Source organism: Ambystoma mexicanum, chromosome 1p (genome assembly GCF_040938575.1).
Source record: "Ambystoma mexicanum isolate Mex_15411 chromosome 1p, UKY_AmexF1_1, whole genome shotgun sequence".
Classification (NCBI taxonomy): domain Eukaryota; kingdom Metazoa; phylum Chordata; class Amphibia; order Caudata; family Ambystomatidae; genus Ambystoma; species Ambystoma mexicanum.
Genome location: NC_090921.1, coordinates 211,220,272 through 211,245,536, shown reverse-complemented (window position 1 = coordinate 211,245,536; position 25,265 = coordinate 211,220,272). Strand labels below are relative to the sequence as shown.

Sequence of the window (25,265 nt, the reverse complement as noted above, 5' to 3'; positions counted from 1 at the left end):
TGATTCATATTCTGTATCCTACGTGCAGCCCTCTCAATACCTGCCCCAATCCCAACACTAGAGGTCACAGCCCAAAATCTAGTATACCAGCTCCAACATAGTGTACATGCCAATGCTGATAAGCCAGGAGCATCCATTTTCCCCGGTTGAACATACCTGCCCTCGTAGTCCTCTGTGACTCGCCTAATCTTATCATCACGCTCCATTAGCTCTTCCTTAAACTTGAACACCTGATTGGCCATTTCCTTTTCTTGATTGGAGCTGAGCTCCAACAGCTGCTTCCTGCAGAGGAGAAAAAGTGGTTGGTTGTAGCATTTCCACAGAGCGCGAGGTGAAATCTGAATAATAGAACATAAAAAAGGTAAATTTGAACATTGACACATCTTGTGAAAGAGGTAGAAGTAGTAAATAGTTACTGACCTTTAATACGTTTTCCAGAATGTGCATTTTACATAGATTGATATTTTGAATGTTCCCATCCCTCCTCTGCCAAGAAACGATTATGTATGAACATTTTACAAATTTTAAAAGACCACATGAGGATGCGTCCAAACACATGGGTCTACTGAGACAAGAGCAAGAAAAGCCGGTACACTCCCCGTACTTCATCAGTGCTGGAGCATAAACAGGTGTTCGAGATGCTCGGATAGTAAAGGGTTTGAGTGGGTGCAGGTGGCCAAATTCTTCATGTTATGTCTTAATGTAATAAAGGCACTACATAGCCGGAATACGTTTTCAAGGCTTTATTAAGCATATATGTAGCAACCCGCCCAGCTAGACCAACACCACCAGGACAAAGCAGACCACCGATTTCCCTAGAACACTGCCTACAAACATTCCAGCCCAAGGTTCCACAGCCGGCACAGTGATTACCTCCCTCACATGTCATCCCACAGTCAGAAGTCATTACAACACTTAACCAAACTCAGATACTTCGCCTGAATGACAACCCATTATCAGCCTGCACACCCCTACTTACTAGTTAATACAGGACACAGTGTCTGCTTCTAACAGATGACAGTCAGGTTTTGAAAACTCACTGCAACCCGGTCCTTGGAAGGTCCTCCGCCTGAGGCCAAGTGGCTCTAGTGGTTTTGCGGCACTAGCAAAGCCCTTCTCAATCTTCGTCTAGAAGAAGTCGTCAGAGTGACTGATGGGTATGTAGAGCTCTATCCCGTACTGTAGCAATAACTTTCAGGAAGGCGTAGTAGGCGTGCACACACGCGCAAATGGTTGGTTGGTTTCTCTCTCTCTCTCTATATGTCTTTAAGAACTCTCGCTGTGGGTGCACTACCACAAAGAAGTGGTGTGCAGAAATTAGAGATTGTGTAGGTCAGATACCGATTAGTAGGCATAAACCACATATAGCAAGGAAGGAGTAGGCAGAAAAGGGAACCATATATTATGCAGCACATGAAAAATAATCAAAGAGACCCTTGAGGCGAACAATGGAAAAGCACAATAAACCTGTTCCTCTTGAAAAATACAAGTGCACATATCACATTTAGAAAGTGCCTGCAGATGGTATGAGGATCATTATTTAAATTGTTTCCACAAACCAAAAAAAATTAAAAATTAAATACAATTCATATTATAAAAACACCAGTGCAATTCTCTCCCAGGAAAAAAAAAGCCACACAGTTACCAAAACTCAACACAGGGCAAGCAAGTATTCACTTCCATGCAAGAAGATCAGAATCTTAAAAATCCCAGGCAAACACTTAAAATCCAGTTATTGGCCTAGAGCAGCCCTTCAACCCCCCTTCACCGCCAGGCACCTTGTGGGTAGAGGAAAAATGTCCATGTGCAGGTAACACAACCAGTCACTTAAAGGGTGTTCCTAGGTTAGCCGAAAGTTCAACATTAGTCAAAAGGACAAAGTCAGTAGACCATCTGTTTGTATGGGGAAAAAAAGACGATGACCCCACATTTGCAGATTTGGCAGCAAATCACCCCAGGGCGGACGAGACCCCCACACTAGAGTTTCAGAGGTTACCTGACGAAGCGAAATGTACATTTACTTATGGTATCACAGCGTTCGTCAGAATTATAGCATTGGTTACACATATATCATTGTGTTTGTTACAGATCTAGTATTGGTTGCCCATATGGCATAAGTCGTCATTCGTACTTATTGAATAGCAATGTTTTGACAAGGTTTTTTTTTTTTAATACAGTGTATGTTTGCTCATTTCTGATGTTCATCAGGAGGGTGTTCCAGATGGTGAGTGCGGTAACCCTGAAGCTACAACATCTGGCTTTTTTTACTCCTGAAGCGAGGGATGACCAAGGAGATACTGGCATTGGATCTAAGAACTCTACCTGCAGGTTCCTGTAGGAGTATGGCATTGAGGTAAGTGGGGTTTTTTTGTGGATACATTTGTGTGCCAGGGATAGAGTTTAAGACTTGATGCATGCTTCCACTGGCAGCCAATGTACCTCTCGTCTGATGGCAGAGATTTGATTTTAACATTTGAGCCCCAGTGCAGCATGTGCTTTTTTATGAACAAGTTGTAGATTGGCTAGGTTGTGGCAGAGGTGCCTTTGAGGATCATGTTGCAGTAATCCAGTTTAGATAGGAAGAAAGCATGTGCAAGTGTGCTGCAGTTAGTAGGAGTCAGGAAATCTTTAGTCAGTGAGATGAGTCGCGAGGTATAGGCCGTGGCTGACAATGTGTTTGTGTTTTTTCATCGTCAGATCTACCTCAAGGTGTACTCAAGGTTTTTACCCGTTTCAGGAATGGGATGGTGGTGCAATCTATACAGATGTGGAAGGATGGATCTAGGTTCTTTAGGCAAAAGGGAGCTGAAAATGAGTAGCCCAGTTTTCCCAATCAAGCAAAGGTTGTTTGTAGCCATCCAGTCTTGAATGGTACTATAGACCAATTTTATTGAGTTGGTGTCTTGGGAGAAGTTATCCAAGATGGGGATGAGTATTTGGGCGTCATCCGCAAATTGGTCTAGATCACAACCAAGGCATCCAATGAGTCAAAGAGGGGTTTGGTGTAAGTATTGTAAAACGTGGGTGAGAGGCAGGACCCCTCGAGGTACCCCTAGCTGCACCGGGATAGGGTCAGCAGCAACTTCAACTAAAGGAGACGATTCAGCAAAGCAGGTAGGCCCCACAATGTTGGTCAATGGGAAACCCAAAAAGCCTCGACCCAGGATCAATGGAACCCTAGAGGACTAGTATCTTACATAATCACCCAATCCCAGACCAGAACGCAAGTATTAATTTATTTTATTTATTTAGACACTTATGTAGCGCACATAACCCAAAGGCATATAGGCGCTTATCGCTTAAGGTAGTTACAGTGTTACTTGCAGCGATGGAAAGTTACAAACGTTCCATTATTACTTTTTGCTTGAAAGTGTGGTTACTTACAGACAAGAGTTTGAGTGCATAATTTGAGAGCCACGCCTCATGCTAGGGGTGCTACAGAAAAACACAGTTACACGTAAGTAGTGAGCATCATAGATTAAGATGCGCCGTTCGAGAGCTATGCCTCATGGTGCGGGGTGCTGCATCAAAACATTCAGTTACAAGTGAGTAAGGAGCGTCAAATTTGGGTACACCGTTTGGCCAAAGCGACCAGTAGGAATACCATTTTTTTTTTTAGGGTAGTGGGTCGGCAGTGCTAAAAATAACGAGAATCTATATGTGCAGTGCTTAGGGCTGAATGGGCTGCAGCCAGGCGGTATGGTAGGTGGTGTGAGAAATGTGGTGGGTATGTTCACAAAGAGTCTCAGCCGAGCGGGGGCCAGTCCAGTGTTAGCAACTTGGTATGATTTGGAAGAGGCGATCAGGGGGCTAGGGAGGCCACTGATCTCACCTGATGGTGCAGCTGGTTGTTCAACAGAACGCTGTATGTCCGAGAAATGAACTGCAACGAGATGTGAGCAGTGAAGTCAGGATGTGGAGCCCAGGGCCCATACCAGCCCAGACAGGTACAGACACAGGGCTTAGGTTACGGGCCTTCAGTGAGGGCTGGCTTCCTCATGCCGGCATGATTGGCTGGATAAGGGGGGGGGGAGCAGGGGAAGGAGCCAATCCAAGCATGAAATGGGGCCGTGCTTGGTTGGTCAGGAGGCAAAGGATGCTGGTTAGGGACACATGTGACTGAGCAGCCAGATACATCTCTACAGCTCGCATTTACCTTTCTTGAGATGACAGATTCACAATTATAAGTATCCAAATAACACTTATACTCAAGGTCTTCTAGTAAAATAATGATTTATTTAATGGTTGGTTTTAAATAAGCCTTCTTTAGCAAGGGCAATATGCGACAAAAATACACTTCATAACACTTCTGAGGATTTATGTTAAGCAAGCAGATACCCTTTTGGGATGACACTTCCTACACCCTGAGGTGACTTCAATTACTACGACACTGGACACTGATATATCACTTTTAAACACTTAATGCAATACGGAGGTTATGGAAAAGGAAAGGGAAGGAAAAGGTTAATGTCTAGGGAGCGGAGGCACTTCTTCCAATAGCACAAGTCTTTCACAATACTATTTAGAGAGTTCGTAGAAAAAGAATCACTGTTCGGCCACAAATTACAAGGCTTGTGAAGGGCAAAGCTGCAATCAACTCTGCAAAGGGAGCTACTGCAAGTCTCCAGTGAGATCAAGCAAGCTACAGACAAGAGAACCCTTCCGTCAAGACAGTACCTTAGGTTCGAAGAAGAGGATCCAGCTGGCTTCTGTTCTGGTTGCTGTCCTGCAGTTCCTGGGCCTCAATCGTGGGGACAAGAGGGACGACATCTGAAGGATTCTTGCACTGCAGTTTGAAGGTCGGCGGCAGCAATGGGCTCTTTCCAAATCTTCAGCAGTTTCAGCTACTGGCAAATAGCACCATTGCGGTTCTTGGACACCTTGTGGGCTTCCCTTGCTTCTGGGGTCCAGCACACTGTTGAGGTGGCTCGAGCTTGGGTTGCCCAGCTTAGGGAGGGTCCTCAGGATCGTCCTAGAGCTCGGGTCCAGCTTAAAGGCGATGCACTCGTTTCTGGTGTTCGTGGCCCCTGGCACTCGGTTCCAGCAGCAGCAAGGAAGTACTGCCAGCAGGGAGAGGTGTTCCAGCAAAGTTAGTCTTGGGGTTAGTTGGTCCCACCAACCTAAGGAAAGAAGTTATCCATTACCTAATTCTCTAGTCGGTACAAAGTTGTAGCTTCAGCACTGCAGCAGGGCTTCACCGGGCAGTTCACGGGTCAGGATGGTACAGCCAGCTTCTCTTTCAAGTTCTTTCGTTGGATGTTTCTTCCAGTGGTCGACTCTGCCGTCTGTTCAAGAAACCTCACCTAAGAGACCTCACCTTTTATGTAGGTTTCTCCCATTCATGCACAGCCTAGCTGTGACTCACAGCAGGGTGGCTGTCCTCCAGGAACAGCCAGCTAATCAGCACTGGATGCATTCAGGTAACCAAGGAGCATAAGGACAGGAGGTTTTGGGCGCCTTCCTTGCCAGACACACTAGAGCCAGAGGTAGGTTTCAGCACTGAGGCCCGCCAAAGGCAAAACGAACTAAAGGGGTAAACCTGGTTTGGCGCACAGAGTAAAACCCAATAAAGACCTCTTGCAAGAAATGGGCAAAAGGAAGACAGGGGCCCATTTTGACAAAATGGGTACCCATGGGTGCAATACTGAAGCCGAGGATTCAGCCTGCGGTAAAAACACACAATGGTAGGAAAATTTAACCACTGCCACCAGCCATTAAAGGATAGTTCCGGGACTTTTTTTTTTATTGTCCCTACGGGTCGGCCATGTGTTTGTAAGCATAAATCGGTAGATCGTAGGAAACTTTCCTATGGACCTTACCCGACTTTTCGCCCATTATCGCACTCGAAATCAGCCTCCATTTTGTGATAATCCTATCATTCCGCCGCATCGACCTGGCTCACCTGCCTTTGCGGCACTAAATCAAATCCCCCGCCCCTGAGCCTGACATCAGCAGACGCGTACTGCCCATTTCAAGCACGTCTCGTGTCAACAATCGCTGCGCCTCAGCTATTGACGTGTTGCCATGGAAATGGCAGGACGCCTCTTTCCCCAATAAGTATAAACAGACCGTTTCACAACACACAGCAGCAGATTTTCGATTCCATTCCTCTCTCTGTGTTACTTTGAGTATTCTGTGACTCGTTTCAGTGCTCTGGTCAGCTACCTTCGCCGCTTGTAGCCCGTGTGAACACCTGTACCATCTCTGTAAATTATTTTACTATCTTTACCGCACAATGGCCACAATAATGCCGTATATGTACGAGCCCGAGTACACCGAGGAAGAACTACTGGAAAGTCAAGCACGCGAAAACGATGGGGATTCGGACGGCAGTTGGGAGGACCAGTCAACGGATGAAGAGCCTGGACCATGTCGCATGGACGGCGTCTCCACCTGGTGCACGTGCAATCGGTGCGAGCTAATGCCAACTGAGGAGGAGAACTGCTGCTGCCGTGAAAATTCCGGGTGCTTGGCCTACATTTCGGAAAGCGAGCAAAGTCTGCAGGAAGGCGAGCAAAGTCCGCAATGCATCACTGAGCTGCCAGAGTTCAGGGAAGCCTGCCTCTCACGGACCGTGTTGAGGATGATGATGGTGCTTATGCACGAACTTCGCGGCACTGTTCGTCCGCGTAATCCGAGTAACGAGTAAGTATACTCTGTTTGTGATGTCAGTGATGCCACCACTATTTCATGGTCGTCTCCCACATATAAAATTACATTTACATATCATTCGAACGCATGTAAATTTGTTCCATATAGTGCATTTTCTAGATATAATTTTTTTCTAAGAAAAATGACGTGTTACCTGAATCGACATTGATAAGAAAGTTTGGTCAGTTTAATACAGTTTGCATCTTTTTTTTTCACAGGTGGTACAGGCTGGTGGCCTATCGTTGCTTCACTTGGTGGCTTCACGGGAGGCTCGGACACCGCGTTCGGAGAGTAATACCTGCCTGTGCGGTACTTGCCATTAGACAACATTTCCCCAGTGACAGTGGACAATACCGCGGATTTTCCCTCGATGTGCTGCAACCTCAACTTTACAATGTGTAATGTTTATTATTTATGTTTAATTAAAATCTAAAATAAAGCCCAACATATATTTTAACAATGGTTGTTTTGATTTTTTAAATGAATCTAGTGTATATTCTCCTGGGAGGGTGAGGTATTTATAAACTCACCCCCCTGCATTCCATGTAGTAGATCCTGCAGCCATCCTCTTACATTCAGTTAGATGGCCTCTCCTTGGTGAGGCCCTGCGGCAAACGGGTCTTGTCTGCACGACCACCGCCCCAATCCACCCCCCGCCCTATCAAAGGCAGTTCGCACCGGGGTACTTGTGCTGGCAAGTGGAGCTGTCAGGGAGCGATAAAGGCCAAGAGGTGCCAAAGACCATGTACACTTCAAAGTGGTCTATAGAGCATGGGTTGTTGTTCCCATGTCTACCTCCAGACCCCGTGTCTCCTGCCAAGCATCCCCCCTCACGCTGGACGGCCCCCTGCAATCCACATAAGTGTGTCTCCATTCACAAGTCTTCCTGTGTCTTGTCTGCACGACCACCGCCCCGATCCACCCCCCGCCCTATCAAAGGCAGTTCGCACCGGGGTACTTGTGCTGGCAAGTGGAGCTGTCAGGGAGCGATAAAGGCCAAGAGGTGCCAAAGACCATGTACACTTCAAAGTGGTCTATAGAGCATGGGTTGTTGTTCCCATGTCTACCTCCAGACCCTGTGTCTCCTGCCAAGCATCCCCCCTCACGCTGGACGGCCCCCTGCAATCCACATAAGTGTGTCTCCATTCACGAGTCTTCCTGTGTCTTGTCTGCACGACCACCGCCCCGATCCACCCCCCGCCCTATCAAAGGCAGTTCGCACCGGGGTACTTGTGCTGGCAAGTGGAGCTGTCAGGGAGCGATAAAGGCCAAGAGGTGCCAAAGACCATGTACACTTCAAAGTGGTCTATAGAGCATGGGTTGTTGTTCCCATGTCTACCTCCAGACCCCGTGTCTCCTGCCAAGCATCCCCCCTCACGCTGGACGGCCCCCTGCAATCCACATAAGTGTGTCTCCATTCACGAGTCTTCCTGTGTCTTGTCTGCACGACCACCGCCCCGATCCACCCCCCGCCCTATCAAAGGCAGTTCGCACCGGGGTACTTGTGCTGGCAAGTGGAGCTGTCAGGGAGCGATAAAGGCCAAGAGGTGCCAAAGACCATGTACACTTCAAAGTGGTCTATAGAGCATGGGTTGTTGTTCCTAAGTCTACCTCCAGACCCCGTGTCTCCTGCCAAGCATCCCCGCTCACGCTGGACGGCCCCCTGCAGACCGCATAATGCCACGACATATACACGTCATTCATTCACAAACACACCCCTGTTTCGAATTCTTTATAACCCTCTTCATATTTCTAATGAGAACTTCTTTGCGCTTTGCTAGTCAACCCGTGAAGGTGCTGGTTATCTGCTCTTCGTCTCTGTGAACTTCCGTGACCACTTTGAGCAAACTCGTCAGTTTGCAACCTGTGAACTGCTCCCTGTTCTACGACAAGAAACTACTCTGATCCCTGCATCTAACTGTTTGTTCGTCAAGGTAAGTCCATGTACCATAATCATTTTGCGTCCAATTTTTTAATTTATATCTATTTGCTAGTAGTCATCAAATTGCATCCATGTTTTCTTTTCGTTCACGACAGTACATGCAAGGAACTAGTCACATGTTCTGAGTTTAGTCAAATTACTTTTTCTATTTTTTGAAAGTTATTGAAATACTTATCCGCATGTGAATAACGTGTATAGTTCCAAGAACCAAAACGGACCTTGCATTGAACAAGACCCATAACAAATCTGAAGGTACTATAATGCATGTTTTCCCTAAGACAATAGATCAGATAAGAGAATGGGTCCGATATTGCGGATATCCAGCCTCTGAGATAGAAAGTAGAGTCCTAGAAGTCTTTGCGGACAAGAGGGGTGATCGATACCGCATCTGCAGCAGGCACTTTAGCCCAGACATGTACTCCACATCATTGCTAATAAGGACGAAAACACCGCGAGCGAGGCGAAAATTGCTCTCAACCGCTATTCCCACTCTATTCGTCCACATCCCTCCACTGGTGAGTCAAGTTTACGTATTTATCTCTCGGCATTGCGGTAGTGTGTAGCATTAGCTAACAATAATTTCCCCATTTATGTATCCACTCAATATGAAGGCTGAAGATTCTCCATCCGTGTCGTTATTGCAGTCATCAGCCACTTCAAGCGCCTATCGGGTAATCTTACTTAGCTATTCTGACAATGACTTGTTTTAGGCATGTAAATCAATAGTTTTAATTGATCGTGTAATTATTTTACCTAATGGTACACCACAGTACTCGTCCTCTAGTCTTTGTTTTCAGTTATAATTATTGTTATCCAAAATAATGCAAGTACTGTCTTTCAGGGAGATGCTGAGGAGTCCAACGCATTGACGACAACCGTAGATGTCACTCAGATGCTCGAGGTACGTTTCCGGACAGTTCCATCGATGGAGATCATCAGATCTTGCATTCTTGTAGCGTGATTGTTACATACAATGTTTCTTTCGTTTTTAGCCATTGGTATGTCCTTCTGTCGTCGCCCTCCTATGTGTCTTCTTTTTTCAATATTGTGTTCATTACTAATGAAAGTCCTATGTTTCAGGGAGTCGATGGAGCATTAGTCCAAGAGGAAGGGGGAGCATGCAGTTACGGGTCGGCGCAACAGCTTGCAGAAGTGTGCACCGCAGTTACAGCGTCCCTTGATGTTCTTATGCATTTCGAGGTATGGATACTGACAGATCAATCATGCGAGATCAAATGACGTGATTACATCCGCTATACTTCCTTCTTTATTAACGCAAGTACTATGTTTCAGGGAGCTGACGGAGCTTCTTCAACAAGAACATCACCCCTAGTAGTTGATGCAGATCTCTGGGTGGTGACACTTCCAACGATGGAGCAAATCGAATCATATTTAGATATCCATTATTTATTTTAGACAACTGATCATTTGTGCAGGTCTATTTAGATGAGCCGTTGACGCCTGCAGAAAGTTTATGTTCTTTTGAACAAAATAGAAAACCATACTAATGCAATTACTGTGTTTCAGGGAGTTGCTGAAGCGTCATCTTCAATAATATCATCAATGGAAGTCTATGCGGAGCCCGAGGTATGGATCTTGACAGTTCAATCTAACTAGATCAACAATGCGTGAACTATTGTCGTTTGAATGTTCTACACAATGCGTTCATTCGTGTTTTGCTATTGAGATGTACGTATGGGTATTGGTCCCCAAGTACATTTTGTGTTTTCAATATTATTATACATACTAATGAAAGTTCTATGTTTCAGCGAGTCGATGGAGCCTCAGTGAGTGATGGATGTGCTTATCATGAAAGTATAGTCGTTGCAGCGCGAGAGGAAGTGGAGACATGCACACACGAGTCGGAGCAACAGCGTCCAGATGTTGAAGTTCGAGGAAAGAAAGTTTCAAAGAAAAGAAAGCAAAAGAAGGTTAGTGTCCTGTTCACTATATTATGTTGTCTTTCACTGTCAATAGTTCAATACTGTAAGTTGTGTTTAAACTGAACATCCCTTTTCTAATCTGTCCTCTAGTTGCGAGTGGGTGTAAGAACTAGATCTACACAGACAGTGAAGCGAACGAGAGATGTTGCTTGTCAAACCTTTTGGCAGGGACTTGAGACTGGAGATGCATCGTGCCAATGGGAAGAATATGAAGTGATTGACAACGGAGCTATACCACCACCAGCCATTGATAGTGAATGTCCTCCTGGTAGTTTGGATGCAGTCGTAGATCAATTCACAGAATCCACACCCGCAAAAAATAAGAGCACGCGAAAGTTGAAGACATTGTTTTTTTCTCCCATCTCCGGACAAGGAACAGATGTTGCAATGGAAGAGAATGAAGTGGACGACAATGAAACACCATCAATATCACTCAGCATAGCGGAAGACGATATCAGAGATTGTACCTTTCATGCGAGTGACATGTCCTCAACGTTACAGGCCGAACCAGCTGGGATGCAGAGTGACAGTATAAGGAAAGAGGCCAAATTCATTGTATTCGATAGCTGTTTGATGGATATTATTATGATGATGAAATGTGGGCATTGGGTTGGTGGGGAAGTATGTGGGGAGCCATTGATTAATGTGACTCGTGCAATTTGAGGCACTAACCTTAAAATACATGCCACCTGTACACAATATCATCCGTTCGCATGGTCTGCACAACCCATGCTGGGGCAACTGCCAGCAGGCAATCTACTTTGTGCAGCGGCCGCACTTTTTAGTGGTTCAAGTTTTAAAAAGTTACAGTATTTCTTTCAGTTTGTGGGAATCCATTTCATTGCGAAAAGTCAGTTCTACAAATACCAAACCGATTATCTATTTCCAGCCATCAGCGAAGCTTGGAGAATGGAAAAAATGTCAATGGAAAGTACATTCGCGGGCAAACGCTTCAGGCTAGCCGGTGATGGACAATGCGACAGTCCAGGATTTTCAGCCAAGTACTGCACCTACCACTTTCAGGACATGGAAAGTAAGAAAATTGTGAGTTCGGTGGTCGTGCAGGTGTCACAAAGTACATCCTCAGTGGCCATGGAGAAAGTTGGCTTTGTAGCATCATTGCAAGAACTACAATCGCGGGGAATGGTGATCGACCTGATAGCCACGGACAGACACGTTTCAATTGCCAAGACAATGAGAGAACAGTACAAAAATATAAATCACCAATTTGACGTTTGGCATCTTGCAAAATCAATCAATAAAAAATTGTCGGCTGCAGGAAAAAAAAAAGATATGCAAGGTATTTCACAGTGGTCCAAGTCAATCAGCAACCATCTTTGGTGGAGCTCAAAAACATGTGAAGGGTCGTTGGAAATTCTACTGGAAAAATGGCGGTCAGTAATGTTGCACTGTAGCAACGTACATCGATGGTCGACAAATGAGCATTTCCACAAATGTGAACATGGCCATTTGTCCACAGAGGAGGCACGGAAGAAGAAGTGGTTGATTCCTTCATCACCCACTCACAAGGCCATTGAAAAGATTGTATTTGATAAAACTATAACAAGAGATTTGAGGGGACTCACGGAATTCTGCCACACAGGAGATTTGGAGGTGTTCCACAATATGTGCCTAAAGTACAGGCCCAAAAGATTGCATTTTGGCATGGAAGGCATGATAAATCAGACTCTTCTAGCGGTCTTGGCACATAACCATAATGTTGGCCGTCAACAAAGTAGGACGACCGGAACTTTAGGGACGCTTCGCTACAATAAGGCCTTCACTAAAAGAAGTAAACAATGGGTGATCAAACCAGTGTTTGAGGATATGCAATATGAGTTTATTGAGAGACTTATCGTAGATGTCCTCGATAGGCACATACATGGAGTGGTGAACGAACCTATGCAGGGGACAACTGCATTGCCACCCAACATTGCCTCTGTTCCATGTCCACCTAAAGCAGAGCTCATTGAGAAATACACATCACGGTTTAAATGATTGTAATTCGATTGTCTGTTCTCTCGAGTCTCCTCATGTTGCAGGCCCATTGCAATTAAACCAAACAGTAATATAAATCATTTTTACAAAAATTATAGAATGTTTCCGTATTACAAACACATGGCCGACCCATAGGGACAATAAAAAAAAAGGCACGCAGACAAGATGCCCTTACACTAACTGGAGCTAACTAGAAATGTGTGCTCGCTCAAAGTGAAGGTCAGCTGCTTTGATGTTTTGCTCGGGTGGCGGAACGGCCCACGACCCAATATAAGGTTCTATTGTGATTTGACCTTGACAGGCCGGGACCATCCTGAAAGACTAAGAAAAGATAATGAATAAAATTTCAGAAACGAAACGATGAGCCACGTTCATTAGAAGAAGTAACGTCGGCAAAGAAGGAGTGGTGTTTCGGGTCTGCCCTACACAGAGACACAATGGAAAATGCAAATATAATGTAAGTAACTTTTGATGAGTTTATACCGCAATTTCATTACTATACAGTGGCTTTAAAGACGGGTTCAGTTGTACTTGTTCGTTCTATGTGGCATAGTGTTTTCTACCGCGCACTATCTGGAGGAGAAACATCTGCTTTTACTGAAGCACCTCAAAACCTTCCTCTTTGCTTCTGCTTTCTCTCTCCCTCTCCCCTGCTACAACTGGTCCACTGTCTGCGACCTCGGTCCTGGGCCCTTCCACTCTCCACCTGCACTGCCTCCCTGTCAACCCCTGCACTGGGGGACTGTCTCAGTATCCTACAGCCCCCCCTTCCCAGCACTTGTTCTGCACTTACCTTGCACTTGCCACCAGCTGGCCCTATTTATTTATTATTTTATGCTACTTACCTTGTACTCCACTCCCCCCCCTCCATGCCTCGCCACGCCTTTAAACACTTGTGTACACCCAGTAGCGCTGTCCTCGCTATGAAATGAATAATTTTAATAAGGATCTGATGGTGAGACTAATTTCATTTTTTATGTTTTTAGGTACATCATTCACTACTGTCTGTGTCACGAGTACCAGACACCGGCGGACGGCTTCTACAGCCGCCAGTTGCTTCTCCGCGTGAACAACGTTACCACCCTGACCATTTTATGGGACGATCGCCAAGTACAAGTATGCCCTTACGCGGTACTAACGGTTAGATGCAACATACCTACCGTTGTGGTGGCCTAGTGCCTCGTTGTTGGAACAGCCATGCGATTATCAGTGCGACAGAAGAGCTTATTTTTATCGTAAACCAACACCCTGTGTACTGCACACGAACATCGCTTCCCTCAAGACGAACTAATTTGGATCGAGAGCAAAGAAAAATGCAAATCGCTGAATATTCTCTAAACATTTGATGTCCAATAAACGTACTTTGCCAAATGTACAATCTTGCCGTTTGCTTTTAAACCACGGTTTCACATTCCGAATTGTGGTGCTGTATTGTGAGATGCTCTAAGACCCTGTGTACAGCAAAGGACCATCGCGTTCCTCAATACGAACTTTTTGGAACATGAGCAAATAAAAATGCAAATCGCTGAATATTCTCTAAACATTTGATGTCAAATAAATGTACTTTACCACATTTACAATCTTGCGGTTTGATTTCAAAGTACAGTTTCATATTCCGAATTGTGGTGCGCTGTATTGTGAGCTGATCTGTGTTGATTTCCGGGGTCTGTGTGGAGTCGCGTAGAAGACGCCTGGGCGCGTTTGCCTACGCAGCTCAGTCACGTCACGGATAGAGGCGGGGAATATGAATGTTTTGATAAAGTCTGTTTCAAGGGCGGGGGATTTGATTTAGTGCCGCAAAGGCAGGTGAGCCAGGTCGATGCGGCGGAATGATAGGATTATCACAAAATGGAGGCTGATTTCGAGTGCGATAATGGGCGAAAAGTCGGGTAAGGTCCATAGGAAAGTTTCCTACGATCTACCGATTTATGCTTACAAACACATGGCCGACCCGTAGGGACAATAAAAAAAAAGTCCCGGAACTATCCTTTAAAGGTAGTGAGGGTAACAATTTTTTCCATGAGTAAGTAGGAAAAGGGGCTATGAAGTAACCCCCCCAGTACTTCCACATAAGAGGGCTGTACTGGACCTACATAGGAAAAACAGGTAAGTAAAGTCAATTTCACTTTACTATTCTTGGGAACAGTAGTTTAACCAAGAGAAGGTATTTACACCTAATGAGAAATCCAAATACCTTCCCTGTGACACTGCACTGAACGTGCTGTGTGTCACAATGCAAAAGGTGGTGCCAATGGAGTTTGTCGGACTCCAAAGTCACAGAAACAGAGTCCAAATAACATTAAAAAAAATACATGAGTGTGAGAAAAAGGTCTCACCCACTCAAGGAAAAAAATTAAAATATCTAAAGTCCAGCAAGAGAGCTGGGAGTCTCGAAGGTTGAAAGGAAATGGCACAGAAAGGAGAATTCTCCTGAACACCAACTGACAATTTGGAGTGTGCAAACAGTAGAGAGAACAAACAGATGCAGAATGTGGATCACGGCTAATCTACCTCATAGGAGTAGAATCAGCAAAAATGGTTCCAGCAAAGTGTAACAACCAGGTAAGTACACAGCTTCTTTTCTAGCTGTACTTTACAGGATCCAGAGCCCAGTGACTTGAAACCAAATGCAAAAAAACCTGCACAACATGCAAGAACAAAGAAGCCCCTAGAGCCAGCAGGGAGAATACAAACAGGGAAGACTCTCGGGAGGCAAAGAAACCTGTGACGACAGTCTGGCAGCTTTGTGGACAAGGAGGGTGGCAGCCCAGCAGAAAGCTATCCTTGCATAGGGATAACCAGCCTAGACTTCTTACAGTAGAAAACTCCAACCGGGATATTCCAAAACCACTGTGCATAACCAGTATGGCCAGTAGCGTACTAGAAACTGCAGCTATGGAGGGGAAAATGGTGTGAAATTCCTCAAGTAGTCAAGACTTGCTTTATCCAAGTTCCAAGATGAGCTAGCTCTGAGAGAGCAGGGACTCGACAAAGCGAGCCCCTGAATCACTGAATGGGGCTATGGAGGAGGTAGTCAGGGGGGGGGGCAACCATTTTGTGTGAAAATCAGGACTGCCACGCAGCCCCGCCGACCACCACAGTGAGTATAAGGAAGAGTCTGAGGCACTAGGCTCGTCTAATCCAGTCAAACCATTATGGTGGGTGCAAATGGGCTCACAAAGACCCCACGTTATCAGGACGGCCATTTTAGGCATACCTGATAGTTGCCTTAAACAAAGGAAGGCACAAAATAGCGAGGCCAGTTTTAATAAAATAGAATGGTACCACCCCCCACCAATGAATACCGAAAAAGGGCCATTGATCTACCAATGCAGTAAATTACTTGCATCCATAGTGGGGCCAAACCTAAAAGTACAACTGCCATCAGCCTACTCCCTAAAACCACCATAGGGTGATACCACTGCCCCAGGACTAAAATGAGGTGCTTAAGAGGCATACCCTGGGACTGGAAGCCATATGGGATACCCATGACCATATGTTTATTTTCACTGAAAAAAACCCTTATTTAAGGTGCAGTTAAATTGCAGATTTAACGCAACAAAACCCTTGAAACTCAGCTGAGGTGGGAAGTCATGACCAGCTTAACTTGCTCCCATTGATGTCCCCCATAATGCCATTTCACCCGTAATACCTTTTTACATGTCATTGTGAATCCCTTCTTTTAATATTATATGCTCATGGGTTTGCAACCCGAACATGCAGAGTTAAGTGGATCATGACTAACCATATCTGCTGAATTCCAATGGTTTTGTTGCATTCAATCTGCACAACTTAACTGCACCCAAAGTAAGGTTTTTTTCATTGTCTTTCAAGGGTTTGGTTATACAAAAGTTTTTTTTCAGGCGTACAGTCGTGTCAACTAAACATATTCCCACAATACGTTTCTTTTGGACCTATGGCCGTGGACACTATACATGGCTTTTGGGCCTTCGGGCCTACTGGCCTTGACATGTTAATCCAATAGGTTCCCCAACACCGCACTGTAGTTACGTTTTTTTTAAAAACACATTTTTCCCCATAACCACGGTTATAGCAACAATGAACTCCAAATAACCCTGAATATTTCGAAAATATTCATGGTTATTATATGTGTGACGTTAGAAAATAACCCTGAATATGGGGAAAAAAATAATCCAATATGAAAAATAACCTAGACTATGTAAAAACGTTCAAGCTCTGACTTAGACCCCTGCACCGCCCAGTCAATCCCCTTTAACCCACCCCCGGCCACCCCAACTCCCCAATTTCAAATGGTGTCCCCTTTCCCCCTCCCAACCTCTAGCCTGCCATTTCATCCTTCGCCCCCATGCTCCCCCTCCAAATGGCATTTTTTCTTCAGATGATCCAGAATACTACACACAAATATTCATGAATATCTATCGCATCTAACAAAAACAAAAAATGGCAGCTTTTTCATTTTTTAAAGGCCTCTCTCCTGCAGTGCACCATGGGATATATAGCTACATCCCCCGTCTACATCAAATATTTAAACTACTGGATGCAATAACTCCAGCACCCCCCAAACACCCCCCCCCCCCAAAAAAAAGAATCAACGCTTTGGCCCCAAGTAGTTTCGTACCTGGTCCAATTCCATCCAAATAGTTGAAACTGCATTTTTTCGTTTTCTTGAATTTAATTTTTTAACGGATCTTTCCCACAAATTCCAGTCTGGTGTGAGGGGGCTGTCAGTACAATTTTGTCGACAAAATTTCAGCCAAATCCACTGTACAAACCATAAGTTAATAGCAATTCATTTGTTAGGTTTCCAATGCATCTGGATATGCTCTATAGTGCAGCAACCAGCGCACTATAATAAAAAAGTGTTACAACGGGTTGAAACGGCAGGTGGACTTCAAGAAAAGGCCTACAAAAATTGTTCTGTGTACCAAATATATGTTGGGGGGCAGGGGAGGGGTGAGGAGGGCAAACAATTTAGGGCCCTAGAATCCCCCTCACTTTGTTTTTCACCTTTACTTTTACAGTGTAGCACAAGCCACCATAAGTTGAGTGCTCACTTTACAAAAGTAACTAGGTTGTCACTTAAAGAAAACGTAATGTGTACTGAACAGGCTTGCAACAGCGCACCATTTAACTTTTCCCCGATGTACAACCGAGCATCTTTATGGTTTTACCGCAAGAACATATAATCAAAATGGCTTCTCTGTGTGGTAAAATCCATCCTTTGTGCCATTTTCCATCCTTCTGAGATTAGAAATTGCTATATAAGGGCATGTACATTCGCTGCAGTCCATGTTTGGGTGTGGTGTGGCTGGGTTTTAGGACCAGCTGGTCCCAATTCATACTTCAGCTAGGATATACACTGTTAATAAGCAGAATGTGAGGAGGCAGGCTGTATTTTTTGACAACCTAAACTGGTTTAAATGTTGCAGATAGATCCCTTCCATAGGTGGAGAGGACCTGGAGCCATTTGATATCAGCCATAAGAACCAAGCTGAAGGACCACCACAGACCAATTGAGGGCAGTTGCGTTAATCAGCATTGGCCAAGCCAATCACTGCATTTTGGACCACAGCCTTCAAATAATGAGGTCAGCCCCCGTCTGGAATTGGGCAAGCCTTTCTGCCTCACTGCTGGAAGTTTTGCTGGCACGCTCAGCGCTCTGCTGGGACTGAACCAATCTGCTGCTGCCCTCTGCTACCATGAGAAAAGGCCTGCTGGGACCCGAAGTCTGACCGAGTTGCTCCAGAGGGCTTCATAACCCTGGTCTGGGTCACAACAGCCACTCCACACCTATGGGTCTAGATCGATCAGACTGTGCTGCTGGAACTGAATCTGAGCGAAACTGAACCGTCACTGGAAGCTCCTTCAAACCCAAACTCCTACAGGCAAGTCTATGGTGAGCCTCATTGTCCACACAGAATTCCTGTCTCTTCGCATTGCAAGTCAGCAAGAGGGGTTCAAATACAATAGATCTCTTCATGCTCCTCTTTCCCCATTGCCATGCATGGAGTGTAAAGTCTTGCGTTAGAAAGTAGCTAGCTTACTGACTTAAAGGCACTAGAGCCTGGGTCCGGAGTCCTCCGTTTGGTCACCACGTCTACGGAAACTTGTTTTCCTCCTCCATAGCTGGTGAACTAACGGTGACTTTTTAAAGAAACCTGCTTAATAGGATCACCTACCTGTAACAGGGTAAACTCTGGAAAGGGTGTGGATTGGCTTCCTAAGCATTGTACTAAAGTGTAAAGGACAAAAGGACACTTTGTTAGACCTGTACAATTGTTCTCAATATTTTGTTTCAACCCCACTGTTGCGATTTGAAGTGTGCCTGAACAACTGTGCGGTGTTCTAAAACGGTAGGTAACCTGGCGTTAACGTAGTTTGGTTGTTTTACTTAGTTTGTGGATTTTATTTCTTGCTGTTGTTAATAAATAGTATATTTTCGAACTTGTCTGTGTTCACATCTGTTCCTAATGGCCTGCTCGTTACCTGTACTTCACACTAAACCGCCGATGCCCATCCAAACTACAATTCACAATTTGGTCAAATACTTTAGTATGAAACTGGTCGTAACTTTAGGTTGGCTTCTTAGCACCCCACCACAGTAGGTTCTGAAAAACCATTTTAACCACCCTTTCTCGACCCCAATCTAACTCAGTTTTCCAAGTTTCCCCAAGACACATTGGTTGGGAAATTTCACATCCTTAGTCTTTCAAGTGTATTTTCTGGCATGTGTACTCTGGTCTTAAACCTGCTAAATAAATGGTTGATAGTCTTGTATTGAAAACTGTTCAACCGTATATATTGCTTATTAACAGAAGTCATACATGAGACACCCTCAGACCAAAAGGAGTCATGACCACAGTCATGATTGAAGCGCTGACGCAGTGACCACTGCCACGTTTGGGAAGGCGACAGGGCAAAGCATCTGATCGGTTGGTAAGTGCACAAAGGGTCATATGGAAGGCTATGCCCGAGATGCGGGTATGCCCAAATGTGCATCACTAAGGGAGTGTTTTAATGTCCGAGAACCAGACAAGGGATCACGGATTCTAGACGCCAGATCGGCTCAATACATGTAAAGCAAAGAATCGCTTGCAGCAGTGGTTTGTCTAGTGGGTAATTTAAGCAGAATGCGACAAGTCTTGAATGGTGCTGTACCGCCATGTACCCCAAAGCTGGAGAATACAGGGTTAGAAAGACCATTGTTAATGTGAACGACTAAAATGTATCTAACGGACTTCAGTGTGAACCTAATTTTTTTCCCAATATTTTTTAAAAAACTATTAAAAAAAAGAGAAAAAAAAACAAGAAAAAAAAAAAAAAACAAGAATGCTGTGCTCAGGAGCCACATTTTCGGGACAGGGATGCCATGCCAGTTTTCGTGTCCAATTCAACAAAGCTGTACGGAAAGAAATCTCATCTCCGTCTATGCGGCCTAAAGTTGCTTATTGCATTATTTGATAACTAGTTTGGCATGCTAATGTCATGCAATATATTCTTGTCCTAGGCGGCTTTCAAATTGTTTGTGATAAGGCCCTTCGGTGGTGGGGCGAGCAAGAGGAGTGGCTTTTGTCGTCAATTCCGATCATGCATTCACCCGGCTTTGTTTAGGCTACTGCAACACAGTATGAGAATTAATCTTCCTCTCGAAAAACAATTCATCTAAATTAACAGGCACCCTACAGGAGCTTTCATTCCTTTAACATCTCAGTTTTCTTTGTGATTTTAATCTCCATTGTCTGAAGCTTGAAGAGGCCTTTGGTCTACACCAACATTGTTCCTTGCCCACTCACAGAAAAGACATTTTACATTTGCCGATTTGACACGTTCAGTTCATCATCCCTGCCCCTTTTGTACTGGACATGTCTGGGCAGTTTTCGATTGACCTTTGTTTTAACTGGCTGAACTAGACTGATCACCTTAAAACGGATTTGATTCCTAAAAAAAAATAATAAACTTAAAAATGAAGCGCCATTGTCCCATGCTGCTTCCTTGCCCATGAATCCCCATTAGCCTCAGTAAATGGCTTGGTCAGTCGACAAGTGGTTTAAAAAGTATTCATCCTTGTGTAGCCCCTGTTTTTTTTCTCCCCTTGGCCCAGGAAGACTAGTATTAAAAATACTGCGGACCAGGAAATGGTGTACCACAAGGGCACCACCCCACCCGCACAGTCCACCTGCTCAGGTGAGGTGCACTCAGCAACCTGCAATGAAAAGATTACTACAGGAGATGGGCACAATACTGAGTTCCTTGCTCTTAATAAGGCACAATACACTGGAGAAGAGTTTTGATGCCCATGAGCTTTTATATGAAAGAAAGTGCAATCCTTAAACCTATCAAATTCTTCCAACACAACCTGTCCCCATCTATTTACTCATTCCATGTTTGATGATGCTCAAACCCCCATCCATGTTAACCTAAGCAGGTTATCCATTACTTCACATCTCATTACATTCCCCAATACTTTCCACATTTACTTTTCCATTGCAACCTTGGCAGCTGCAGTCTGCCCTTATTAACTAAACCCACAGTTTTCATTAATCAGTAAATTACAGTACCTTCTGCTGGTGCCGTCCCTGTCCTTCTGCACATATGACCACAAACCCCCGCTCTGCTGCGGGTGGCTTTCATAGGGCATATGAGTGGCTTTGGCAGCATGGTCCTGGCTCGGCTTGGGAAGACCCGGTATACATATGGGCTACTGAAAGCCTGTTTTCCTTCTTGGTGTGCTTGTGCAAATTCCTCCCCTAGGGCTTTGGGAGCCCTTGAATCCATGTTGGGACTAACAAGCCCATATTTCCTTCATGGCGTTGTGTACACACTGTTCTAGGGCTAAGAGCCCTCTGTTTATTTTTCCTCTTTGGTGGTGTTATTTTAATAGGGCTCTGGCCTATATAAAATGTTTGTTGGGCTTATGAGCCCAAACTGCACTGCCTGCTGGTAGCAGTTGATGATTTTTTTTGTTTTCCTCTGTGGCAGTGAATTCCTAGGCGGGTAAAAGTCCTTATTGGACTCAACCCAGGCCCGCCCACCTGGTGGGCAGAGTCAGCGCCCAGACGACACACATCGCGCTGAGCCCCGGTAGCACTAGACCTTGCGACCAGGGCTTCAAGTTCTGCTTCTCCGCTCTCCCAGTCTGGCCCCAGGGAGCGCAGATGCTGCCCAGGCACCCCGGCAGTGCTGGCGGACTTGTCCTCTCTCCGCCTGCGCCGTCTGGGTTGTCTTCCTATTCACCACCCGCCCAGCTTAACCATGGGGCAGGCGGGCTTGCTGACACGGCCATAATCTTCACCTTGTTCTCACCGCACACGCAGCCTGGGACTTCATACCCACAGGTCGCCCGGACAGACCACCGGGCAGCCTGTAGCCCCTCAGGCCATGCTACGGTTCGGGTGGCAGCAACACGAGGGCTGGGGCGTGATCTTCACCCTGGGCTGTGCACATGGCCTGGGGCTTACGAGCCCCCCCAGCTCCTCCCCCATCTTCTGGCCCGCTCAAGTTGGCCACCGGGCCGGTTAATGCCTCTCGGGCCATTCTCTCGCTCGGGGTCCGCCCTGCACAAACGGCCCCAGGCTTTTGTCTTCACCCTGGGCCGAACTGCACACATGGCCCGGGGCTTATTTCCAGGCCAGGCTGCAGCTGACAGAAGCAGCCCAACTCGACCCTAAAAGGGCCCTGGGAGGCCGCGACTCCACATGGAACACACCTCTTTTCCTTTGTCTTAATGTCTTGTTCCCGGCCTTTCTTTTTTCTTGGCTTTCCTTTCAACTGTCACTTTTCAACAGTTCCTCACCTTCTCAGGTAATTCCAGTCCATGTGTGTTGGTTGGCAAGGGAGATCTGCCATTGCCCTTCAGTCTCAAGGTTCCATGTATCCCTTTGGTGGAGAACATGGTAGTCGTCAGTCTATGTAAAACACATACACACTTAATAAAAGCTTTAAACAAACTCCTAATGTATCTTGTCTATTTATTTGTATGCTTCTCATATATGCTTAACCCCCTAGCTAACAGGGCCCAATAGGGCAAGGGGGTTACACTTGCTCCTGTAGTCTTTAATAGATGAACAAGGAACAAGTTACTTACCTGTAACTGTTGTTCTCCAGCATGGGTCTGGCATGGATTCACATGCTCATGAATATTCCCCGTCGTCAGGCTGGGAATCCTCGGTAAAGAAAAAACCAGTATCAGTTTCGTTTCTGATCTGTCTTTCGTAGCAATAACCAATCACTGGTCTCTGCGTCATACTGACCACAGCCAATGACTGCCCTCTACCTAAGCACCGCCTCTGGCAGCCATCTTCAGATTTGGAAGCACGTGAAGTGGCAGTATGACCAAGTGAAGAGCCGCAGAGGGGTAGGCGGGAGGGTTCGCATGTGAATCCATGCCAGACCCATGCTGGAGAACAACAGTTACAGGTAAGTAACTTGTTCCTTCTCCAGCATGGGGTCTGGCATGGATTCACATGCTCATGAATAAAGAATACATAGCAGTACACACATGCACAACCACGGGAGGTGGCAAAGGCTCAACATTAAGCATCACATCAACTCAACATTAAGCATCTTACCTCCTCACCAGGCTCACCTCAGGCGAACAGGTTGCGCAGCACTGCTTGGCCGACCCTGGACTCCTCCCTGGAATCCCGGTCGACGCAGTAGAATTTCGTGAAGGTGTGCGTCGACCTCCACGTAGCAGCCCTGCATATGTCCAGCAGGGGCACACCAGATAGGAACGCCGTGGTAGCTGCGATCGCTCTGGTGGAATGGGCTCTCGGACGGCCAGGCAGCGGTCGGTTTGCCAACCGGTGACAGTACATGATACAGCCGGAGAGCCATCTGGAGATGGAAGCCTTCGAGAGAGCCTTCCCCTGATTGACAGGTCCAAAGTTCACAAAGAGTTGTGACGTCTTCCGAAAACCCTTCGTGCGATCCACGTAGAACTTCAGCGCTCTAGCTACATCCAGCGAGTGCAAAGTCCTCTCAGCCGGCGACGAAGGCGACGGGAAGAACACAGGTAACACCAAGGGTTCGTTGAGATGGAAGTCCGACGGTACCTTGGGCATGAAGGAGGGGTGCGTCCTGAGCACTACCCTCGTGTCGTGGAAAGTCAAGTACGGGGCCTTGCAGGAAAGGGCCTGGATCTCACCCACTCGTCGTGCGGAGGTGATGGCCACGAGAAAAGCTGTCTTCCACGATAGAAACTTCAACGGGGCCGAGTGCAGAGGCTCGAACGGAGGTCCCATGAGCTTGGTCAGCACCACGTTGAGCTCCCACGCCGGGGCCGGAGCCTTCACCGGCGGGAACGATCTGAATAGTCCCTTCATGAACTCTTTCACCAGACGATGAGACCACAAGGACGTCCGCCCCGTGGTTCTGGTGTATCGGGAGATCGCAGCAAGATGAATCTTGATGGACGCGTGTGCCAGTCCAGCTTTGGCCAGCGTCAGCAGGTACGGCAGTACTTGGGGAGCCGTAATCCGTAGAGGGTTAATCTTCTGTGCGTGGCACCAGACAGAGAACCTCTTCCATTTGTGTCCGTAGCATTTAAGAGTCGAGGACGCCCTGGCCTTTGCAAGAACCTCTCTGCAATCGGCCGGTATGTCGTATCCTCCAAACTCTAGCGCTGCAGGAGCCAGGCCTGCAAGTTCAGCGACTTCGGGTCGTGGTGGAGGATGGCGCCTCCTTCCCTGGAGAGTAGGTCTGCGTCCGCCGGCAGCTTGATCGGCGGGGACGCTGACAAGTCCAGAAGGTCCGGGAACCATATCTGCCTCGGCCACGCAGGTGCGACGAGGATCATCCTGCACCGTGACCTCTTGAGCTGGTTGACGAGCCGGATTAGCAGAGGCAAGGGAGGGAACGCGTAGAGGAACAGGCCCTCCCAGGGGAACGAGAAAGCATCGCCCATGCTCCTCGTCTGGGGAAACCTGCTGGCGAACCTCCGGCACTTGGTGTTCGTCGCCGTCGCGAACAGGTCGATCTGGGGTGTGCCCCACCGTCGGAAGAGGCGATCCACTAGATCCTGCCGTAGTTCCCACTCGTGGCACGAGCGCAGCTCCCTGCTGAGTGAGTCGGCGATGGTGTTTTTTATCCCTGCCAGATGAAACGGCACCAGAAAAATCCCTTGGGCGACGGCCCAATGCCACAGGTCCTGCGCCTCCTTGGACAGCGCTGGGGACCTGGTTCCGCCCTGTTTCCTGATGTAAAACATGGTGGTGGTGTTGTCGGTGAAGATCCTCACCACCTTGCCCTTCAGGGACGGAAGGAAGGACCTGAGGGCCCAAAACACTGCACGGAGCTCCAGGACGTTGATATGCAGGGACTTCTCCGTCGGGAGCCAGAGTCCCCTCGCGTGCAGATTTTCGGTGTGCGCTCCCCACCCTTCCAGGGAGGCATCCGTGGTCACAGTCTCCTGGTGGGCTGGGGTCTGGAAGTCCATGCCCGCCGTCAGATGCGCGCGGGTGCCCCACCACCGTATCGCTCGCCGGAAACTCTCGTCGAGCTTGATCCTTTCCTCGAAGCTGCCCGTCGTCTGGATCCAGCGCGCATCCAGGAATTCTTGCAACGGGCGCATCCGGAGCCTGCACATGGGAATGAGGTAGATGCAGGAAGACATCATCCCGAGGAGGGACTTGATGGATCTCACTTTGGCCGCGTCGGCCACCAGCATCCGTTGCACCTTGCCCAAGATGGTCCTGGTCCTCTCCTCCGACGGGGAGGCCAGAAGGGACACTGTGTCGAGCCTCGCTCCC

General features: G+C 46.7%; 1 protein-coding gene across 2 annotated transcripts in view; it reads right to left on the bottom strand.

Annotated features, from left to right (window-relative positions):
* The window catches only part of CNTROB (centrobin, centriole duplication and spindle assembly protein), a 369,000-nt gene that overhangs the window by 189,995 nt on the left and 153,740 nt on the right, over nucleotides 1-25,265 (bottom strand). For both annotated transcript variants that reach the window (XM_069646351.1, XM_069646352.1), the window contains exon 12: nucleotides 157-282. In XM_069646351.1, coding sequence (XP_069502452.1) covers nucleotides 157-282 — 126 coding nt within the window. The remainder of the gene's footprint in view (nucleotides 1-156; nucleotides 283-25,265) is intronic.